General features: G+C 51.0%; 1 protein-coding gene across 12 annotated transcripts in view; it reads right to left on the bottom strand.

The window, feature by feature from the left end:
• TMEM164 (transmembrane protein 164) overlaps positions 1-15553 on the bottom strand; it is a 163590-nt gene extending 148037 nt beyond the window's left edge. For 3 of the 12 annotated variants that reach the window (XM_045995726.1, XM_045995731.1, XM_045995732.1), the window contains exons 1-2: positions 14780-15278; positions 13914-14577 (exon numbers count right to left, since the gene is read on the bottom strand). In XM_045995726.1, the coding sequence (XP_045851682.1) occupies positions 13914-14303 (390 nt within the window). In that variant the 5' untranslated portion in view covers positions 14304-14577; positions 14780-15278. The other 9 variants (XM_045995728.1, XM_045995727.1, XM_045995729.1 and 6 more) reach the window with 9 other exon arrangements.
• Between the last annotated feature and the right edge of the window lie 2050 nt (positions 15554-17603).

The following is a 17603-nucleotide window of genomic DNA, read 5'->3' as shown; positions in this document are numbered from 1 at the left end:
CTTGATGGACTCACATTTTCATCAAATATAAGCCTACCAGATCACCAGAGAAATACCTGTTAAGTATCTGATCGTATACACAAAATGCGAATAAACCTTTAAATGCGCGTGCTCTCGAAAGAGAATGCCTCCCACTGAGCAAGCGCTTGTGATTCACAGACCTTATTTCCCATGTTGCCCATGCTCACCCTGTGAATTAGGAAAGGCAGAAATCATCCGTATCCTATGGTGATGACAGCCATCGCTCATACTTACGAAGTTCTTGGGGCGCACCAGACACCATTCTAAATACTTTACGTGTAGGGTCTCCTGGGTAGCTCAGTCAGGCAAGCATCTGACTTTGGCTCAGGTCATGATCCCGGGGTCCTGGGACCGAGTCCGGCATCCGGCTCCTTGCTGAGTGGGGAGCCTGCTTCTCCCTCTGCCCCTCCCCCTGCTCATGCTTTCTTCCTCTATTTCTCTCAAACGAATAAATAAAATGTTTAAATAAATACTTTACATGTAGCCATACATTTCATTCTCACAAGAACCTTACAAAGTAGATACTATTCTCCCCATTTTACAGAGTAAAAAACAAATAAACAAACAGTCCCAGAAATGTCACTGAACCTGCCCATGGCCTTGACACAGTCGGAAAGCAACAGTGCTGGAATTTGAACCCAGCCGGTCTGGCTCCAGAGCCTGCATTCTTAACTACCATGCTCCAGGTGTTCTAAGACTGGAGCACAGAGAGGTTCCCCCTGACTAGCCAGCACAACTAGGTTCCCTCAGCCAGTTAGTGATGAGTTCTATAACCAAGGCCCAGGGCTGGTTTCGATGACTTCATTGTTTACCTACCTCTCCCATGGAGCTGACAGATTACTCTGACCGTCTTCCCCTTTGCCCTTTGTCACCCCTGCTGTTAGTCTAGCCAAGGTTTCTGAGTCCTGCTCAAACAACACAAGGTTTCTCTCTCTACTGGTGGGCAAGAACAGAAGTCCAGGTCCTTTCCTGCTGGATTGGTTAGGGGTGGAAGGGGGCCATGTGTGGCATGAGAGAGAGATCGTGAACAGGGGAGCCTGGGAAACTCGGCTGTGCTTCCCTGTGGCTGGATGACTTTGTACACATGACTTCACTTCTCTGGATCTCAATTTGCTCTCACAGAACAATGAGGGAGGAGGTGAACCAGATGGATCCCTGGGGTCTCCTTCAGCTCTGACTTGGCACCACTCTGCCATTTTGGCAAACCTGAGGAAGGATCGCTAGAATGTTATATGGGATCTTTTGTCAAACAAAGGGAAAGTCGGTTAGAGTGGAGGCAAAGGAAGAATTAGATAAAACAAAACTAACCTTTGTCGAAGGCTGCAAATGAGGTACTGTGTGGGCAGCGTACCTAGCACCTTGCCTGGGGAGGAGCCTAGGCTCAAAAATGTTACAAGGGTTATTATTGCTACTAACTTTTGGAGAGTATACAGAGATGACAGAAAATTCCAGTGAGATCTTTCTCCTAAATTTGATTCTTTTTTGCCCACTTAACTCTGCTCTGGGATTTATATAGTGTTTAAAAGGTCTGGGCAGATGGTGAAGTAGGGGTGGGGGGTGGGGGGAGGGTGGCGTACAGGAGCCGAGGCGTGGACTATCCTCATGGTGATGGACAGCTGTGACTAGAGAGCAAGACCCTGAGCCCAAGGGGAAAGTAAAGAGAGAATGTAAGTGCAAGGGGCCAGGGTTAATCCTCAGTTCACTGAGAACTGTCCGTGGAAAGAGAGGGTGTGGTGTGGGAAGGTTACCAAAAAAACAAACAAACAAAAAAAAAAAAAACAGGTGCGGACCACAGTGTACTCTGCAAATTGTTTTTCTAGGACAGACCCAAAGCGAGGAGTAAGAAACTTGGGAAGATGATCCCAGCCTGGTTTCCATGTGTGTCCATCTGAGCAAACACAGCACACCCTCCACCCTCCCACCCCACCCCACCCCCGCCTCCACGCTGTGAAGTACAACCAAACACCCCACAGCAATCAGGAGCCCCGATGTGGGGCTTCACATTCTTTTCCAAGAGTCCACTGCAGCCTCGGCCCAAAGGACATCCCTGACCTCCTGGGTCCAAGCCAGCAACACCCGCCCACCCCCTCCCCAACAGGGTTGGGCTCGGGGAGGACAGCCTGGGGGCTGGGGGGGGCAATCTGTTCTCTTCCCTCACTGGCCAAAAACCTCTCAAGCAAACACAGAAACATGACCTTGGCTCGGCTTGCACAGCTATTCTGAGGAGGGCTGAGCTGGAAAATCCAGTGAGGTGCTAAGAAGGTGAAAGCAGCCCCACTCCTCGAGATGTCCCACTCTTCTTGCGGGCCAGGGAGCCCAGGAAGGAGGGAGAAATGCCCACTTGAAGCTGCAGCCAGGGGAGTTAAGTGGAAAAATGCGGAAGATAATAAGGCACTTAGGCACATGACCCTCAGCAACTTTCCTGCAGGGCTCTGAGAATAAAGGGCAGTGACAGGCGCGCGGGCGCACACTAAAGTGCCTGGAACTTGAAAAAGGAAACTCTTTTAAGCAATGCAAGCGGACGAGGAGCAAGTAGTGATATGAAGAGGGCCCTTTGTTGCCATCTCCCGTAGGTCTTGGAACGGGCGACCTTCCATTTCTGGAGGGTGACCTTCCATTTCTGGAAGCTACCATGTCTTCGGGCCACTGTTTGTTTTAGAAAAGCCCTCTAAACCAGCTCCAGCCAGGGAACCAGGATTGTTACAGAAAACATGACCTTGGCCTTCCCAGTTCTCTCAACTCCAAAGCTAAGAAACTGCCTATTTACCGACAATGCTTGGGAATATGCCTGGAGGCCTTCCAATGGGGGGGGGGGGTGTCTAAGAGGAGCACACCCCCAACTCTAAGACTGTGAAGGCACATGACCACGGCCTTGGTCCTGGAAGGCCGCACTTAAAGGGGGCTTAACCCCCAGAGCAAAGGCAGCTCTGAGAGAGTTAGCCAGTCTTGAAAATGTGAGAGGTTAACCATATCTCAGTGTTATCATGATTATCTACTTTTTCTGTCCATTCGCTGACAGGTAAGGCAAGGCACTTGTCTACTTTAAACCCACCTTCATCATCCCAGGAGCTTTGGGAGCAGCCCTCTCTCCTCTGATAATTACCTAACCCCAGTAACAAGTGGCACTTGAAAAAGTTACAGGCCCCTCAATCAGAAGGAATTAATATTAAAGAAAATAAATAAATAAACCCACACACCTGTCTCTGTCCACCCCTCAAACCACTCCTTCCATACTTCTGTCCTGCACTCACTGGTTTCCTAGGCTACCAATCTCAAGAGAGTCTGCCCCACATCAGCCCAGTTATCACTGACGTCACTGGAAAGCCAAACTTCCTACGAGGGACAGCCATCCTCCAAATTCTTCAGCCAGGACTGGATGATTGCAAGTAACTTTTTTAAAATTTTTTAAAAAACATTTTATTTATTTATTTGACAGAGAGACTAGAGAGAGCACAAGTACACAGAGCGGCAGGCAGAGAAAGAGGGAGAAGCAGACTCCCCTCCAAGCAGGTAGCCCAATGCAGGACTCAATCCTAGGACTCTGGGATCAAGATACGAGTACGAGTCCAAGGCAGACGCTTAACCGACTGAGCCACCCAGGCGCCCCACAAGTAACTTTTCAAATTACCCATGAAGCTGTCCTTAGGCCTCAGGCAGCCAAGCAACCCTGCCGCAAGGAGATTACCTGGCCACTAACACCATGCAACCAGTATTTTTGCCCACGATGTGAAACAAAGATGCCAGGAGAGCTTTTCTTAGATGAGTTTCCCTTACAGCTGCCTTCCTGGACCTAATCCTTCTCGTCTCATCCCAACATCAGGCACCCAAGCTCCCAGGAGCAGCAGCCATAATGATAATGATGATGGTCCTTGCTGGCATCCTCATCATCACAGCTGAAACTGACTAAATGTTTACTATGTGCCAGATACTATCTTAAGTGCTTTAGGAGTGTTTTCTCCTTTTCTCCCACTTCATCTTCACAAAAGCCCAGCAGGGTAGGTAGGTATGGTTATTAGTCCACATTACACATGTGGCAACAGAGGCTCAGAGAGGTTAAGTAACTTGCCCAGGGCTAGACAGCTGGCCATAAGATTTGAACCTGGGCTTTTACCCCCCTAGACTCTGGGCTCTCACCCAGTACACCACTGCTGCCTTGAAACACATCGAAGTAATAGTGCTACTATGAGAAACTGCTGGCATTTACTGCATGCTCACAGTGAGCCATGAGCCACAATGTCCCCTAAATGTTGAATGTATTTCGGTAAATCCTCACAACCACCCTAGGAGGGAGGTACTACTATTCCCATTTTACAGATGCGAGAAACTGAGGTTCAACACGGTCAAATAATGTCTAACATCACGTGGGGAAGCGGCTCAAATGCAAACCTGGGGAATACGGTCCAAAGGCTCGAGCCACTCGGCTGAACTCACATTAGGAAAAGGAGGCATTTCTGCTGCCCTACTTACTCAGGCTCCTTGCAGCTGCCCAGTGAGAATCTGGCAAGTAAAGGCCAATGAGGAAGCCTGTCTAGCCCTTCCATGTCAATTCGAATCAGATTCAGCTAGGACAAAAGGAGCAAGACCCTTTCCAGAAGCCTCTCCTCACCCCCATCTTCATCTCCACCCGACTTCTGAAGAAAGCCCTTCACATCCAGCAGCCTCGGCTACTGCTCTGCCCAGAACATCTAATAAGTGTTTACCCAGGGCTCCCAGAGCCATAGTTAAGGGCCTCACTGTGCAATCTGGCTCTGCGCCTTATTTAATCAGCACCTGAATGAAATGTCTCTTTGCCAGCAACAGCCAGAGCACAGGCAGTCAGAGTCTTTCTGCAAACACAGCTGGTCGATTGGCAAAGGCGATTCAACACACAGGCAAAATACACCCTGAGTTTATACCACCGCGGATATGTGATAGAGACGGGGAGACAGAAGGCATTGGGATGGAATTAGAATGGGCTCGTGCTTCCTGCTTTCTCCTCCAGAGGATTTTGCCTCTCCCTCTTCTACCCTCCTAAACACCTGCCCACAGGACAGAGCTCTCCAACCTCCTGGCTCCTGCCATCCATTCCCGGCCCTGAGAACCTCTGGGCCCAGGACAAAACTCATCCTACCTTCCTCCCTCTGGCATTTCCTCCAGCCGCTACTGGAAAGGAAGCACAGCCAGCTGAGAGATGCCCCAAACCCTCCCCTTCAGGATCTCAAGCTGGCGACGGGTCCTCCCTGACATACTGTGTGCTGATGGATGGGCAAGCCATGCCCTGTTCAGCTGGCAGCCCTTTCCCTGGGAAGCAGCCAAGTAAACAGAGGGGGCTGAGACCCAGGAGAGGAGGAGTCCTCCCCAAGCCTTCAGACTGAACTGCTATATCCAAGCAGGGAGACTTCCCCTGGGGGGTCAGCCAGTAGGGTGGTAAGACAATCTCTGTTCGGGGGGAGGGGGTGAGGGTTCAAAAACTGGGCAAGGGGGACGCCTGGGTGGCTCAGTTGGTTGGACGACTGCCTTCGGCTCAGGTCATGATCCCGGAGTCCCATGATCGAGTCCCACATCGGGCTCCCAGCTCCATGGGGAGTCAGCTTCTCCCTCTGACCTTCTCCTCACCCATGCTCTCTCTCACTGCCTCTCTTTCAAATAAATAAATAAATAATCTTAAAAAAAAAAAACTGGGCAAGGAACATGGGAAGGGCCACCTGCTCGTAAACACTGGGACGTACCCCACCAATTTAAGACCAGGTTGGGGTAGTGAGACCCTTTTGAAAAATCGTCTCCTAGGGTACTCGGTGAAGCATCTGCCTTGGGCTCAGGTCATGATCTCCCGGTCCTGGAATCAAGCCCCGCATGGGGCTCCTTCCTCAGCTGGGAGCCTGCTTCCCCTTCTCCTTCTGCCCACCCTCCTCACCCCACTCACGTGCTTGCTCTCTCTCTCCCTCTCTCTCTAATAAAAAAATAAAATCTTTAATTAAAAAAAAATCTTCCCCCCACTCCCGATTGGGTCTATGAGCCATTCATGCTTCCTTATGAACCTCTTCAATGGAACTGTTTTCTTCTTCACTCCCCTGTGGGTATCACCTCCTCTGATGGAACGGGCATTTTGAACTGCAGAAGGGATTGTTGTGCAACCTGGATTATTCTGGAAGGGGACAAGCTTGGATGGGCAGGGCTGGAGGAGAGACCTGGAGCAGGGCAGAAGGAATAGGAAAAGGAAAGGCATTGCGATAGCATCACACTGCATGAGTTCAGTTCTGCTGTGGATCTTAGTGGGGGGTAGCAACCATCCCAGAAGCTGCTAAAAATTATCTTCTGGTCACAGGTGGGATGCCTGCTAACTCATTTCCTGTATTTAATGCCTGCTCGCTCTCATCAATGTTCTTTGTGTCTGTCCTTGACAGGGCAGGCCCTCCTTGGGACAGTACAAAGAACTCAATGCTCCAGCTCACAAGAGCTCCCGCCTGAGCACTGATGAGCAACTGCTGTTGTCTTATCAAAGGCGCAGAAATGACAGAGCAGTTCTGGAGTTTTATTCCGTTCGCCAAGGGAGAAATAAGATGCGATATGCCCCCTGATAATCACGTGCAAATGACTCCAGGTTACAGTCGAGATGCTTTCTTGTGCTTTGTATATATATTGGTTCCTATGCCTGCAACTCCCTTCCTTCCTGCGACACCCAACGAACACCTACCCATTCATTCCCATGTGTTTACTGAGCACCTACTATGAGCCAGGGCCTATTAGAGGCCCTGGAATAGAAAACAAATGAGTCCCTGCTCTCGTACACCTATCTCCTTCATGAGCCAGCTCCAACAGTCACCTCTTCTAAAAGGCCTTCCTTAATTGCAGTAGGTAAAAACAAACAAACAAACAAACAAAGAAAACACCCAGACCCTCTGTGCTCTGTGTTTTGTTCAAATCTGTTACTGTACCTGTAATATTGTTACTTAGTTGCTCTCCTTCCTGTCTCATCTAAACTGAACAACAAGAGGGGAAAGAATGTTTCTTATTTATCTTTGAGTCTCCAGCAGCTGGCACAGTGTATCACACACAACAGGCATTTGAAAAATAGGCACTAAATGGGTGCAAGAATGAATAAATTCCCGTGAGCCTTTAAAACAAGTGTCCTGGAGCGCCTGGAAGGCTCAGTCAATAGGTTAAGCGACTGACTTGATTTTGGCTCAGATCATGATCTCAGGGTAGTGAGATGGAGCCCTGTATAGGGCTCCACACTGGGTTTGGAGCCTGCTTGGGATTTAGGATTTTTTTCTCTGCCCTTCCCTTCCTCTCCCCCTCCTTAAAATCAATCAATCGATCAATCAATCAATCAAACAGGCGTCCTGCAAACAAAGAGTTAGCATGCAATAACTATCTGTCAATATCTCCTCCCCTGGGTTGCCAACAACCTTAGAGACTGCAAGGGAGGGAAGGAATGTAGAAGGACTGGAAGGTGATGGTGGCCTGGCTGAAATACTTCAGTGACAGAACTCTCAGTCACCAAACAAGCCACTGGAATGCCAAAGCTACCTTAAAATCTACCTCACAATAACTGGGGGCCCTCCACTTCTAATTGCAGCCACATTATTTAACGCCTACATAATATACACTGAGGCTCTGCCAGGAGGCTAAATGCCCGGCCCATAGGCCACCCAGATTCATGCCAGTCAGGAGGAGCTTCCAAACCAACTTGCCACCCAATACTTTAGCTACTAGATAATGTTTCTCAACGTAGGGTCTAAGGCTCACCAGCATCACAATTACTAGGGAGCTTGTAATAAATGCAGATTCCCTTCCTTGTCCTCCACCTACTCAGAGTCCGCGGTGCTGTAGAGAGCCAGGCATCTGCATTATAACAAGTTTCCAAGGACATCTTTCACAAAGAAAGCTCCAGAATCACTTCTCTCTCCACACAGTCTCTTCATGTCCACTCTGCCAGTTACTGGCAGAAGAGGGAGCACCTAGGACAAGATATTCTCAATCTAACAAAAGATACATAAGACTATGAATGCATTAACTCAACGAGAGGGAGCCCTTTTACAATATGTGTACATTCAAATCATCACTTTGTACACTTTAAGTACCTTACAACTTTGTCAGTAATACCTCATAAAGCTGAAAAAAAATGAAAGTATCAAAAAAAAAAAAAGATCTAAAAGACCAGAAGTTGACAAACCTGGCTCTTCCTCTAAAGGGTACTTCAAAGAGGCAGGATGACAATGAGCTACCCACAGAAAAATCCAGAAAGAGATGGAAAGTGAGTCACTAGCCTAATAACATTTCTTTAATTTATAGGATATTAAGGAAGGAAAAGAGAAAAGTAGGCCCATCCAGATGTCTGCCAAGGGATTAAGATCAAGATCCAACAGCATAATTTCTTCACTAGGATGAAAGCGAGCAGATACTTTGGGCAGAGAGCAGGCTATAGGTCTCATAACTGGCTCTTTGTGATGGAAATTCAACAAAAAAATTTGTGTGAGCCAGAGCGGAAACCACCTCTCTCCTCTGGCTATTTCAAAAACCAGACAGAAGATTCTCCTAATGGACACAAGAGACACAACACAGGAGCCCTGCCCATCAGACCTCAAGGCAACATAGGACCACCAGAGGGAAACAACAACAACAACAAAAAACAATTTAAAAAAAAGGTAAAAAAAAAGACAGCTCTGTCAGTCAGTCAGTCAGCATTATCCAGGTACACATTAAACAACTAATAATGTACACATACGGTATTGTATTAAACTCTGCAGGGAGTTACAAAGGGTTAAAAAAAATACTACCCCTTTCCATTAAAAAAAATTTGTTTGCGCTAATGATGGAGACTGAATAAACATGCAAAAACAGGCCAAACACAAAATTACCTAAAAGTATTCAAAGGTGTATATCAACCAGCCAAAAAGTCTGAGGAACTCTGCGGAGGGTTGACAAAGGGAGACAGAAGGCGTTACCAGAATGACTGGAATAACTGGACTCGGGGCCAGGTCAGCACCCCGTGGGCAGGAGCCAGCAACATACTGGTACTTAAAACAGGCGCCACACTGGGCTGTATCAGCAGGTGCTGGGGATGGATTGATGGGGGCGCAGTGGCCAGTTTCAGAGGCTGTACCTTAGGAGGGTACGCAGGCGTGGGCTAGAAACCGGAAAAAAGCACCAGAAATGCTTAGAGGAATGAATTCCAAAAGCTAACAAGAAAGATGCAAAGGAGTTGAGGTTTGTCAGTTTCTGAGTTTGAGATTAAAAAATATATATATATATACATATGCATATACATACACACATCTCATCTGCCAGCTCTGATCAGCTCTGCCCAGCTTCTCTGTTTAAGTGACCACAGTCACTCAGAGGCTTAAAATGCTCTCCCCTTCTACACAGCCAGTTTCACAGAGAAGGCGGAGACAGGAAAAGATGAGATAATTTGCTCAGGTTCCCATAGCAAGCCATGAGCCAAACTCACATCATAAGGGTCAATCCCAGGGCCGTCTGTGGGGTGTTTGATCCACCAATCCATACCACTTCTCCTTAAAATGGACGCCCCCAAAAGACCGTAACAATGGAAGGTGGAAAAATTCTCTGCTCATTTCCTTGGGGGAGAAATAAAACAAACCAAAAAGGAATGTCATGCCTCACTGCTGAGGCCCACATAAACATCATCTTCTTGTGTCCCCCTAGACTCATGACACAGGACGCAGTCCATCTGATAAGCTGTCAGCAGATGGCTGGATCCCTCATTGTACCCATTTACCAACCAACGTCAATTCCAAGCAGAAGCTGTTATCCACGCTCCAGACAACAGATGGGGATGAGGAGGTGTGGCTGGTCTCTCAAGTCAAAGAGTCGGGGGTGGGTGGGGGTCACAAAAAACCCCATTCTCAAATCCATCAGGTCCTTCTCTAGAACAAACCCAAGACGGGGCAAGTGGAACACACCACTATTTATTCAGGCCGTTCCAAAAGGTATCATAAAAAGCTCAGCACCATTTTGAATCTGTGCCATTCTTCCACTTTCAGCAAGGAAGGAGGAAGTAGGATAATCAAACAGTGAAGCAAAAGCATGCCAGCCACATTTGGTGGAAATTAAACTTGGAATAGAGTGTAAAGAAGATAGGACACCCAGAGCAAAGGCAAATCTAAAAAAAAAAACTTGTATGAAACCATAAAAGATCCCATTAGTGGCATCTTTCTGTTCTGTCCCTAAGAGACGTGATGACTGGACGCAAAGGTGATAAAGGGTCACGAGTTGAAGAAATCCAGCCTTTCCAAGGTACAAGCAGTCAAATGTCTAGCGTTTTAACACTCCCGCTGAGAAGTTGTAGACTTTTGGGACTTGAGTAGCCCGGAGAATCTTTTTCTGCTGAGGCCTCCACTCCCACAATGGCAGCCCAGTCCTAAAGCCACCTCTGCTACTAACTTGCTGGAGTATTTGGGGCAATAAGCATAATTGGTGAGTAAATTCATTCCCTATCACTCCTACCTGCCCAAAATAACACGCAGGAGGGAAGTAGCGACGCTTGAAGAAATATGTACTGGTGTGATTGGTAAACATCACAGATATTCACCGAGGGGTCCAACCACGGTGTGTGGGGCCTGCCGCTCCCAGGAACCCTCACACGTCCTGGCTTATGCTGACAGGGGAGATGCTGGCACTCAGACGACACAAAGCGCTGTCATCCACAGTCCTGGAGCCTTTGAAAAAGCAGATGAGACCAAAACCAAACCGTACAGCAGGAATATCAATCAAGACCAGAACTCGGCCGCAAGAATGGCCCTTCCTTCTGCTTCTGAGTCTGGCAGTCACCCAAGAGCAGCATGGCTATGATGAGGAGCTGTTTTAAAAGGCCTTGGGAATAAATACTTTACAGACTGAAAAAATGAGAGATGGGGAGACGAACCAATATCCCTCCAAGTCTTCCACTTCCTGGCCTAAAGCAGTACTGCCCTTGTTAGAAACGTACATAGACTCTGAGGAACAAGGCCTTTCTATGAAGCCCAAATGGAGTCATCCTGTGGCGAGAAACACATCAGAAATGTTTCTGCTAAGCTGTCCCTTTCATTTCAGCCAATGTCTCCCTTGCCTTTTCAGGATCTCTGAACTCCACAGAATGTCCTGCCATCGTGTAGCCTAATTCAGCAAGTTCACTTGCCAAAGCATTTCTCTGTACTCAACATCGCCCCTTTGGAATATACACAGCCACAGGAAACATTTCACCATCTCTCTTTCCAGGCCCCAGCTAACCTAACGCGGCCCTGCGCAAGATCATGTCAGTGGAAGGGCCTCATAAACACTGAAGTGTCAGGGAAGTGTGAGGTATGATTAACCAGATGAGCTATCCTTAGTCCTCGCTGCAGTCAAGTCAGAAAACGGTTTCCAACCATCTGCTGTTCATTTGTCTTCAAGGACTCATACCAACTTTCCAAAAATCCCAGCTTCCCTGCTTCCCAGGAAGAGCCATAGGTAGGGTATGGGCTGTGGAACTGACCGAAGGCTGTAGCCCACAGCAGGCCTGAGGAGACTATTTAAATGACACAAAGCAGTGTGACAGGAAAAAAGAGTAAGGAGAATAATCCTGTTTGAGATCAAGAATTCCTTAGCCTGACTCTGTTCTCTGCTTCGACCCTAGGGCTTCAGAGTTGAAGCAAAGCACAGGACAAAACAAAGAGTATAGGTGACAGGAATCAGTCCCTAGAGTGCCACACCCCCCCACCCCCACCCAAGTGTCCACTCCTCTGCCAGCCCTACATGCATGCCATCATCATCTACACGTGCATCTAAGGGTGGCCTGGTCAGGTTGACTTTATCGGAGAGATACAGGAAACAGAAGATGAACAAGGCCCCCTGACCTCAGCAAAGAAGAAACAAGTTTCCTTTTCCCACACACGGAGGCCAGCAGCATTTCCAGAGGACCTCTCTGTTGCTTCCCTGGCCACTGCTTAAGGAGAAAAGAATCAGAGAATGCTGACTGCCCCGAGCTGGGAATGCAGCTCTGTCTCATTTTGTAGATGGGCAAACTGAGGTCCAGCAAGTGGACTTTTCCTCAAAGTTGCACAACTAATTAATGCCAGCACCAAGTCTCCAGAGGCTTCTGAAAGCTTCTAAAAACCTTTCCACTGAAAAGCCTGGTGCTGCCAGGTTTGATGTCATCCCACCAGCAGCAGCCCCAGTCAGGCTGAATTTAGTCCTTTGTCGACCTTCTAGATATGCGGCTGCCAGAGGGCTCAAGACCCCTTTGTAGAAGAGGCACCCTCTGACCCTCACCACCTGCCATCCAAAAAAAGCACTCCTGTCCCAAGAGCCTCACGTAGCAGCGGCTGAGATGTGTTGTTTCCTCTCATTAACAAAAAGCCCATTCATATAAAAGAAAGAAAGAGGACTGGCTCAAATTTACCCAGAAGGTCTAGCTGGGAGAGACATGGGCTTCCTGTGAATGGCATCACATCCCAAGAAACCCCCTCTTAAAAAAAATGCTGCCCTCCAGCGCTGCTCGGTGCTGACAGCCACCCCACCAATAATAGCCTCTTTATTCCACAGCTATCCACACCTCCCTGCCACGTCTGCAAAGACCAAAAGGGCCGCTAGGCCACTGAGTACATTTTACAGATTGGGAAACTGAGGCCAGGAAACTGCAATCAAGAGTACCTGGAACACAGACCCAGCAAGCATCGGAGCCACAAGTAGGCAGTGCCATGCTGACCAGCCTCAGCTTCCCGTCCCCGCCCCACCCCCCCAGTCAGCCCTGTCATTCTACTGACACCCTGCAACCCCAAAGAGGGTGGGTTAGCTTTCCAACCCTGATGCTAATTCATCTTTTGGCTGCAGGTGAGTGACCTCTGGTCCCTGGGCCCCACCAGGTCTGTAAAACCAACATAATAATCTCAACCTCGTGCCCCACACAGGGTTGTCACAAGTCTCCTGAGAATAAACTTTTACAAATATAAAAAGCAATAAAGACGCTAATGACAGGTTTCCAAACCATCCCTGAATAAAACACACCAGGTTTCTCACAGCCTGAAATCTAAAAAAGATTTTTTTTTCCTTTTCTCCTCTTCCTTCTCCTCCATGATTTTATAGTTTTAGAACATCTTTCCACACAGGCTGAGTACAGAAAGACAGTCTCACTCTTGGTGCTCACCCAGATTATTTTTATGTATCTGGCAACTTTCCTTTTCAATCCCATGTTTTTCTTAGTACTGATAATGGGAGGTAAAGAAAACAGCTCTCTGAGCACCCCGGACCATGACAACAGGAAGCAGAGTACGAGCAAAAAGATGGAGAGGTCTGCAAAAAAAAAAAATAAACACCCTCTCACCATGGATAGAGGCCTCCCGCCCAAAGTTCAGGAGTCAGCCTGTTTCAGAGCGCACTTAGTAGGGGCTCAGAGTTCAAAGACAGACCTTGCCCTAAGAGCTAAAACTCCCAAATGAATGAGTCATTAAGGAAAACCCATTAAAGTATTTCCCCCAAAGTACCACAGTGGAGACAAGGAACCTTATATGACCACCTCCAGGAAAGAGTGCCAATAGGCCTCTGGGAAATTAACTGCAGCAGAGGAGATGGGGGCAGTCTATGGTCCCCAGATATGACCCAGAAAGGGCACCTGGCTAGGGCTGCACTTCCGGATTGTGAAAGGCCAGGGCAGGGCTGGGGGGGGGGTACGGGGGGGTGTGACAGACTACTAGCATGCCAGTGGGTTCCTATGGTTCTACCACTATGTTCCTCACCTCCACTGTGAGGCTGACACATTGTGCAAAGATCAGAGGAAGCCAGATCTGGAATCCACACAACACCAGCCACTCTTGGAAAACATTTTTAAGGGTCCCACTTCCCGCAGGATGAAGTGCCCTACACTTCCGAGTGTCCTGAGCACACAAAATGACTCTTATCACTACGGCTGCCAGGGAAAAAGTCAACAGACTCACATGCATCATGGTGACCAGGTGACAAGGGTTGAGCAGGTAGATGACGGTCTTGGTGGCGAACTTAAAGCCCACCTCCACCCCGAAGGTCAGGCACAGGGCTACTAAGAGCAGATTCTTGCTCAGGCTCTCCTTGCCTTCCTCTGGCCGCTGGGTCACCTTATCTGGCTGGCTGCCACGGCCACCCCTACCGTCCTCCTTCGTCTGCCTCAGGATGTGCCGCAGGGCCACCAGGATCTCCAACAGGGCCAGGGTCAGGACCACCACACTTTCCAGCAGCCGCTGCTGCCAAGAGAGGAAGGCAGCACAGTCGGGGCCCCCATTGCCTGCAAAGCTGGGGTCCACGCCCCCATAGAGCCAGTCCAGGAGACTTTGGTAGCTATACCGGGACATGATGCCAAGTGGTTCCCCTCTACCACCGTGCCGGAAGCGAGAGCGAGATGGAACACAAGCCCCAAGGGTTGCCCGGGTGCTGGGACATGTACGGAGGGCACCCGCGCCGCCCCCCTCCAGACACCGCGGCACCTAGAGCAGGGGGGAGGGAAGCTACACGCGGGGCCCGGGGTCAAGTGCTGGCTCTAACTTGTCCCCACGGCTGCCTGGGGAGCCCCCCGCGCTTCTCCAGTGGCCACCAACGAGGCAGGGTTGAAAGGAGCCGTTGGCCAATCTAAAAGGAAGGAGAGGAAAAAAAAAAAAAAAGGTCTCAAAGAGGCAATTGCATCGGGAATTACGAAGCGGGGCGGGGTAACTAGCGAGGGCAGAAAAGGGGAACAGGGGCAGTGGCGAAGCAGGCGGGGGTCAAGGGAAGCCGGAGGCCGGGAGGGTCAGGGCGAGGGCCGAGGGGACCCGGCAGCGCCGCGGGAACCAACCGGGGAGCAGCGCGGGTGAGAGCGAGGGGACACGCGGCCAGGAGAGGAGCTAGCGGAGCCAGTCAGGCGGGGAGGGCGACGGGGATGGCAGGGACGCCGGACTCCTCGTCTCACGCACTCGCCACAGGGGGATCGCTTACTCCTGCAACCGCGTGGCCGTCTCTGCCCCCAGGTAGCAACTTCGCCGCCAACGGGCCCCTCCAGCCAATTTAGCGCCGTCCCGGGCCGGCCTCCCGCCCCCAGGCCCACCCCCGAGCCCCCAGCTCCACCCTCGGCCCCAGACGCCCGCCCTCGGGCAGCACCTCCCCCCTACCGCCCGCGGCCCGCCCGGGACCTGCCCCCCTGGCGCAAGCGGCGGCGGGAGGAAGCCGCGGGGAGCGGAGGGGGGGCGGGAGGCCGGGCCAGCCGGGGGGCTGGGCTTCAGCCGGCCCCCTCCCTCCGCCGCGGCGCGGCATCTGCCCGCGCCTCCGGCCCGGCCCCGGGAACCGGCCGCCGCGCCCCTCGGGGCTCCACTCACCCGCAACTCGGCCCGCGGCCCCGGCTCGGCGGCCGCTCGGGTCCCTGCACTCCCCGCGCCCGGGCGCTCGGCTCCCCCGGCGGCCGCAGCTGCCGCCGCCACCGCGCGCGGCTCCTCCTCTCGGTCTTCCTCCCCCTGCAGCGGCCGAGCTTGCTTCCTCCTTCTTCCCCTCCCTATCTCCTCCCCCCTCCTCCCCTTCCCCCTCCCCCCTCCTCCCCTTCCCCCTCCCCCTCTACCTCCCACCAACCACCCCCCCCACGCAGTCCCGCGAAGCCTCGCGCCCCACCCCACAACACCCGCGGGCTGCGAATGCCCAGCCTCGCCGCCTCCCCGCCGCGACCTTCCGCGCTCCCCCCGACCACCGCTCCCACCGTTCACACCTCCCACCCTCCCTCCACGCCGTCCCTCCGCTCGACCTTCCTCCTCCTCCCTCCTCAGGCCTCAGTCCCCGCCTCCTTCCCCTCCTCCCCGGCCTGCCTCGCGTTCAGCGCTGCTCCAGCCAGCACGCGTGCACCTCCACCTTCCTTCACCGTCGTCTACACAGCTCGCCCCTTCCGTGAAGCCTTTTTGGCCGACTCCAGCTCCCGTGTCCCGGTTCCCCCCGGCGCGTCTTCGTCTGCCGAGCACATAGTAGGCGCTCAGCAGGCCCTCCCTAGGCTCCTGGGGAATAAATAAGCCTGTCTAGCGCTGAGCGGCAGTGCCGGCTTGGCTTCGCGGGGTGTTTGCTGGGTATGACCTTCTCCTCGGTGCGTCTCCTCCTTTCCGCTCTGAAACTAGACTCCTGCGGGACCACGATGTCCCCTTCCCGTCCTTTTTTTAGCCTCAGTCCCACTTCCCACTTCAGAGCCTGAAGATGAAGGCCCTTTTGCCCTCTTCTCTGGGCTCTTCCACCTCCTAGGGTCTGCTCCAGCATTTTTCTCTCTTTACCTCAGGCCACAGCCACTCCCTCTCCGGGCCCTCCTGCTCCCTTTTGCTCCTGCCGTGCCCTCCGTTGTAGACTTGCTGCGTCAAAAGAAGCTCCCCTGACCTTTTTCCCACCCCTCTCCCTTGCAAGGGAGCTGCTACTTCCCATCCCGCATGGGGCTGAGTGTCCTGCCGCTGAAGGCCAGCCAGGACCATGTGAGTATTGGAGGGACCCAGGAATGGGTAAGATCCTCTGATTGGAACAGCGTCCCCCTCTGCCTTGCTTTCTATCCTCAGACTTGGCTCTTCTTGGGACAAGGAAGCAGGACAGGGACCTCAGCACCTACCTCATGTTGGTTTAATATTGAAGACTCACAGTGAGTTAGAATATCCAGAAAAACAGTTAGGCACTTTGCCTAGGAAGCACTTTCGGGTGTTGGCTGCAAGCCAGACTCAAAACATAAAGCGCAATCTACTGTATTATCAGGCCATTGTCCTCCCATCCTTTCCAAGTCTGGTTTTCCGGACAAAAAGAGCTTCAGAGCTGGATAGCTTTATCTAATTCCAAGCTTTGTATGGTCTCCACCACAGGCCTGAGGCTCTTCAAGTGCTAATTAATAAAGAACAGCAACAAACAGGAATTAATTCTAGGGCCACTCCATTCTCCTTAGGTGCTTTGTTAAATCCTCTGCAACATAACCAAGGACCATTAAGGATCAGGTTGTGGGGCTCCTGGCAGAGACCTCAAGTTCCTATTTCCAAGGAAGTGAGAATGAGGCTATAGAATTCAGTAAATGGCTTCATTAATTGCTCCAGTTTTCATGCTGAAGCTCAGTTGGCAATGTGGCCTAGAGGGGCCCTGTGTTTGCAAAATGACCCTCTCTTTCAGGACTGTAGCCTGGCCAACTTCCACACCTGAGTCCTGAATTCCTCTTTTTCACAGGTAGGAGAGTCCAGTGGTTTTAGGCCCCGGGCTGTAATTGCCTTTAATGGCCCCATCATCCTAGGCCACTTATGGAACCACTTTGTGCCTCAATTTCCATTCACTGAAGGGCTATCGGTTATCCTCCAATTCCTAGGGTGATGCACTTATAAATGAGTTGAATTTTGTGGAACCCTCTGTAGTATCCTCTGCAGAGAAAGTGAATGAATGCTACCCATCATGCTTACCCAGTTCTGCATCTGCGTGTGCTGGCCCACATGGGGGCCTACACCCTTGAGTTTAGTGCCCTCCCCCACATCTACACAAATAGTCCTACGCAACCTTCAGATCCCCTGTGATGCTGCTGGCTCCCCAGCCCCCAGCCCCAGGTCCCAGAGCTTTCTTCCTCCTCTGAACTTCTATACCAGTTACTGCCTGCACTACTCATTTTATCCTGAATCACAGACTGCCTCCCATTGTTC

The sequence above is a fragment of the Meles meles genome, chromosome X (assembly GCF_922984935.1).
Source record: "Meles meles chromosome X, mMelMel3.1 paternal haplotype, whole genome shotgun sequence".
Lineage (NCBI taxonomy): Eukaryota > Metazoa > Chordata > Mammalia > Carnivora > Mustelidae > Meles > Meles meles.
This window is presented reverse-complemented; position numbering and strand designations above follow the sequence as displayed.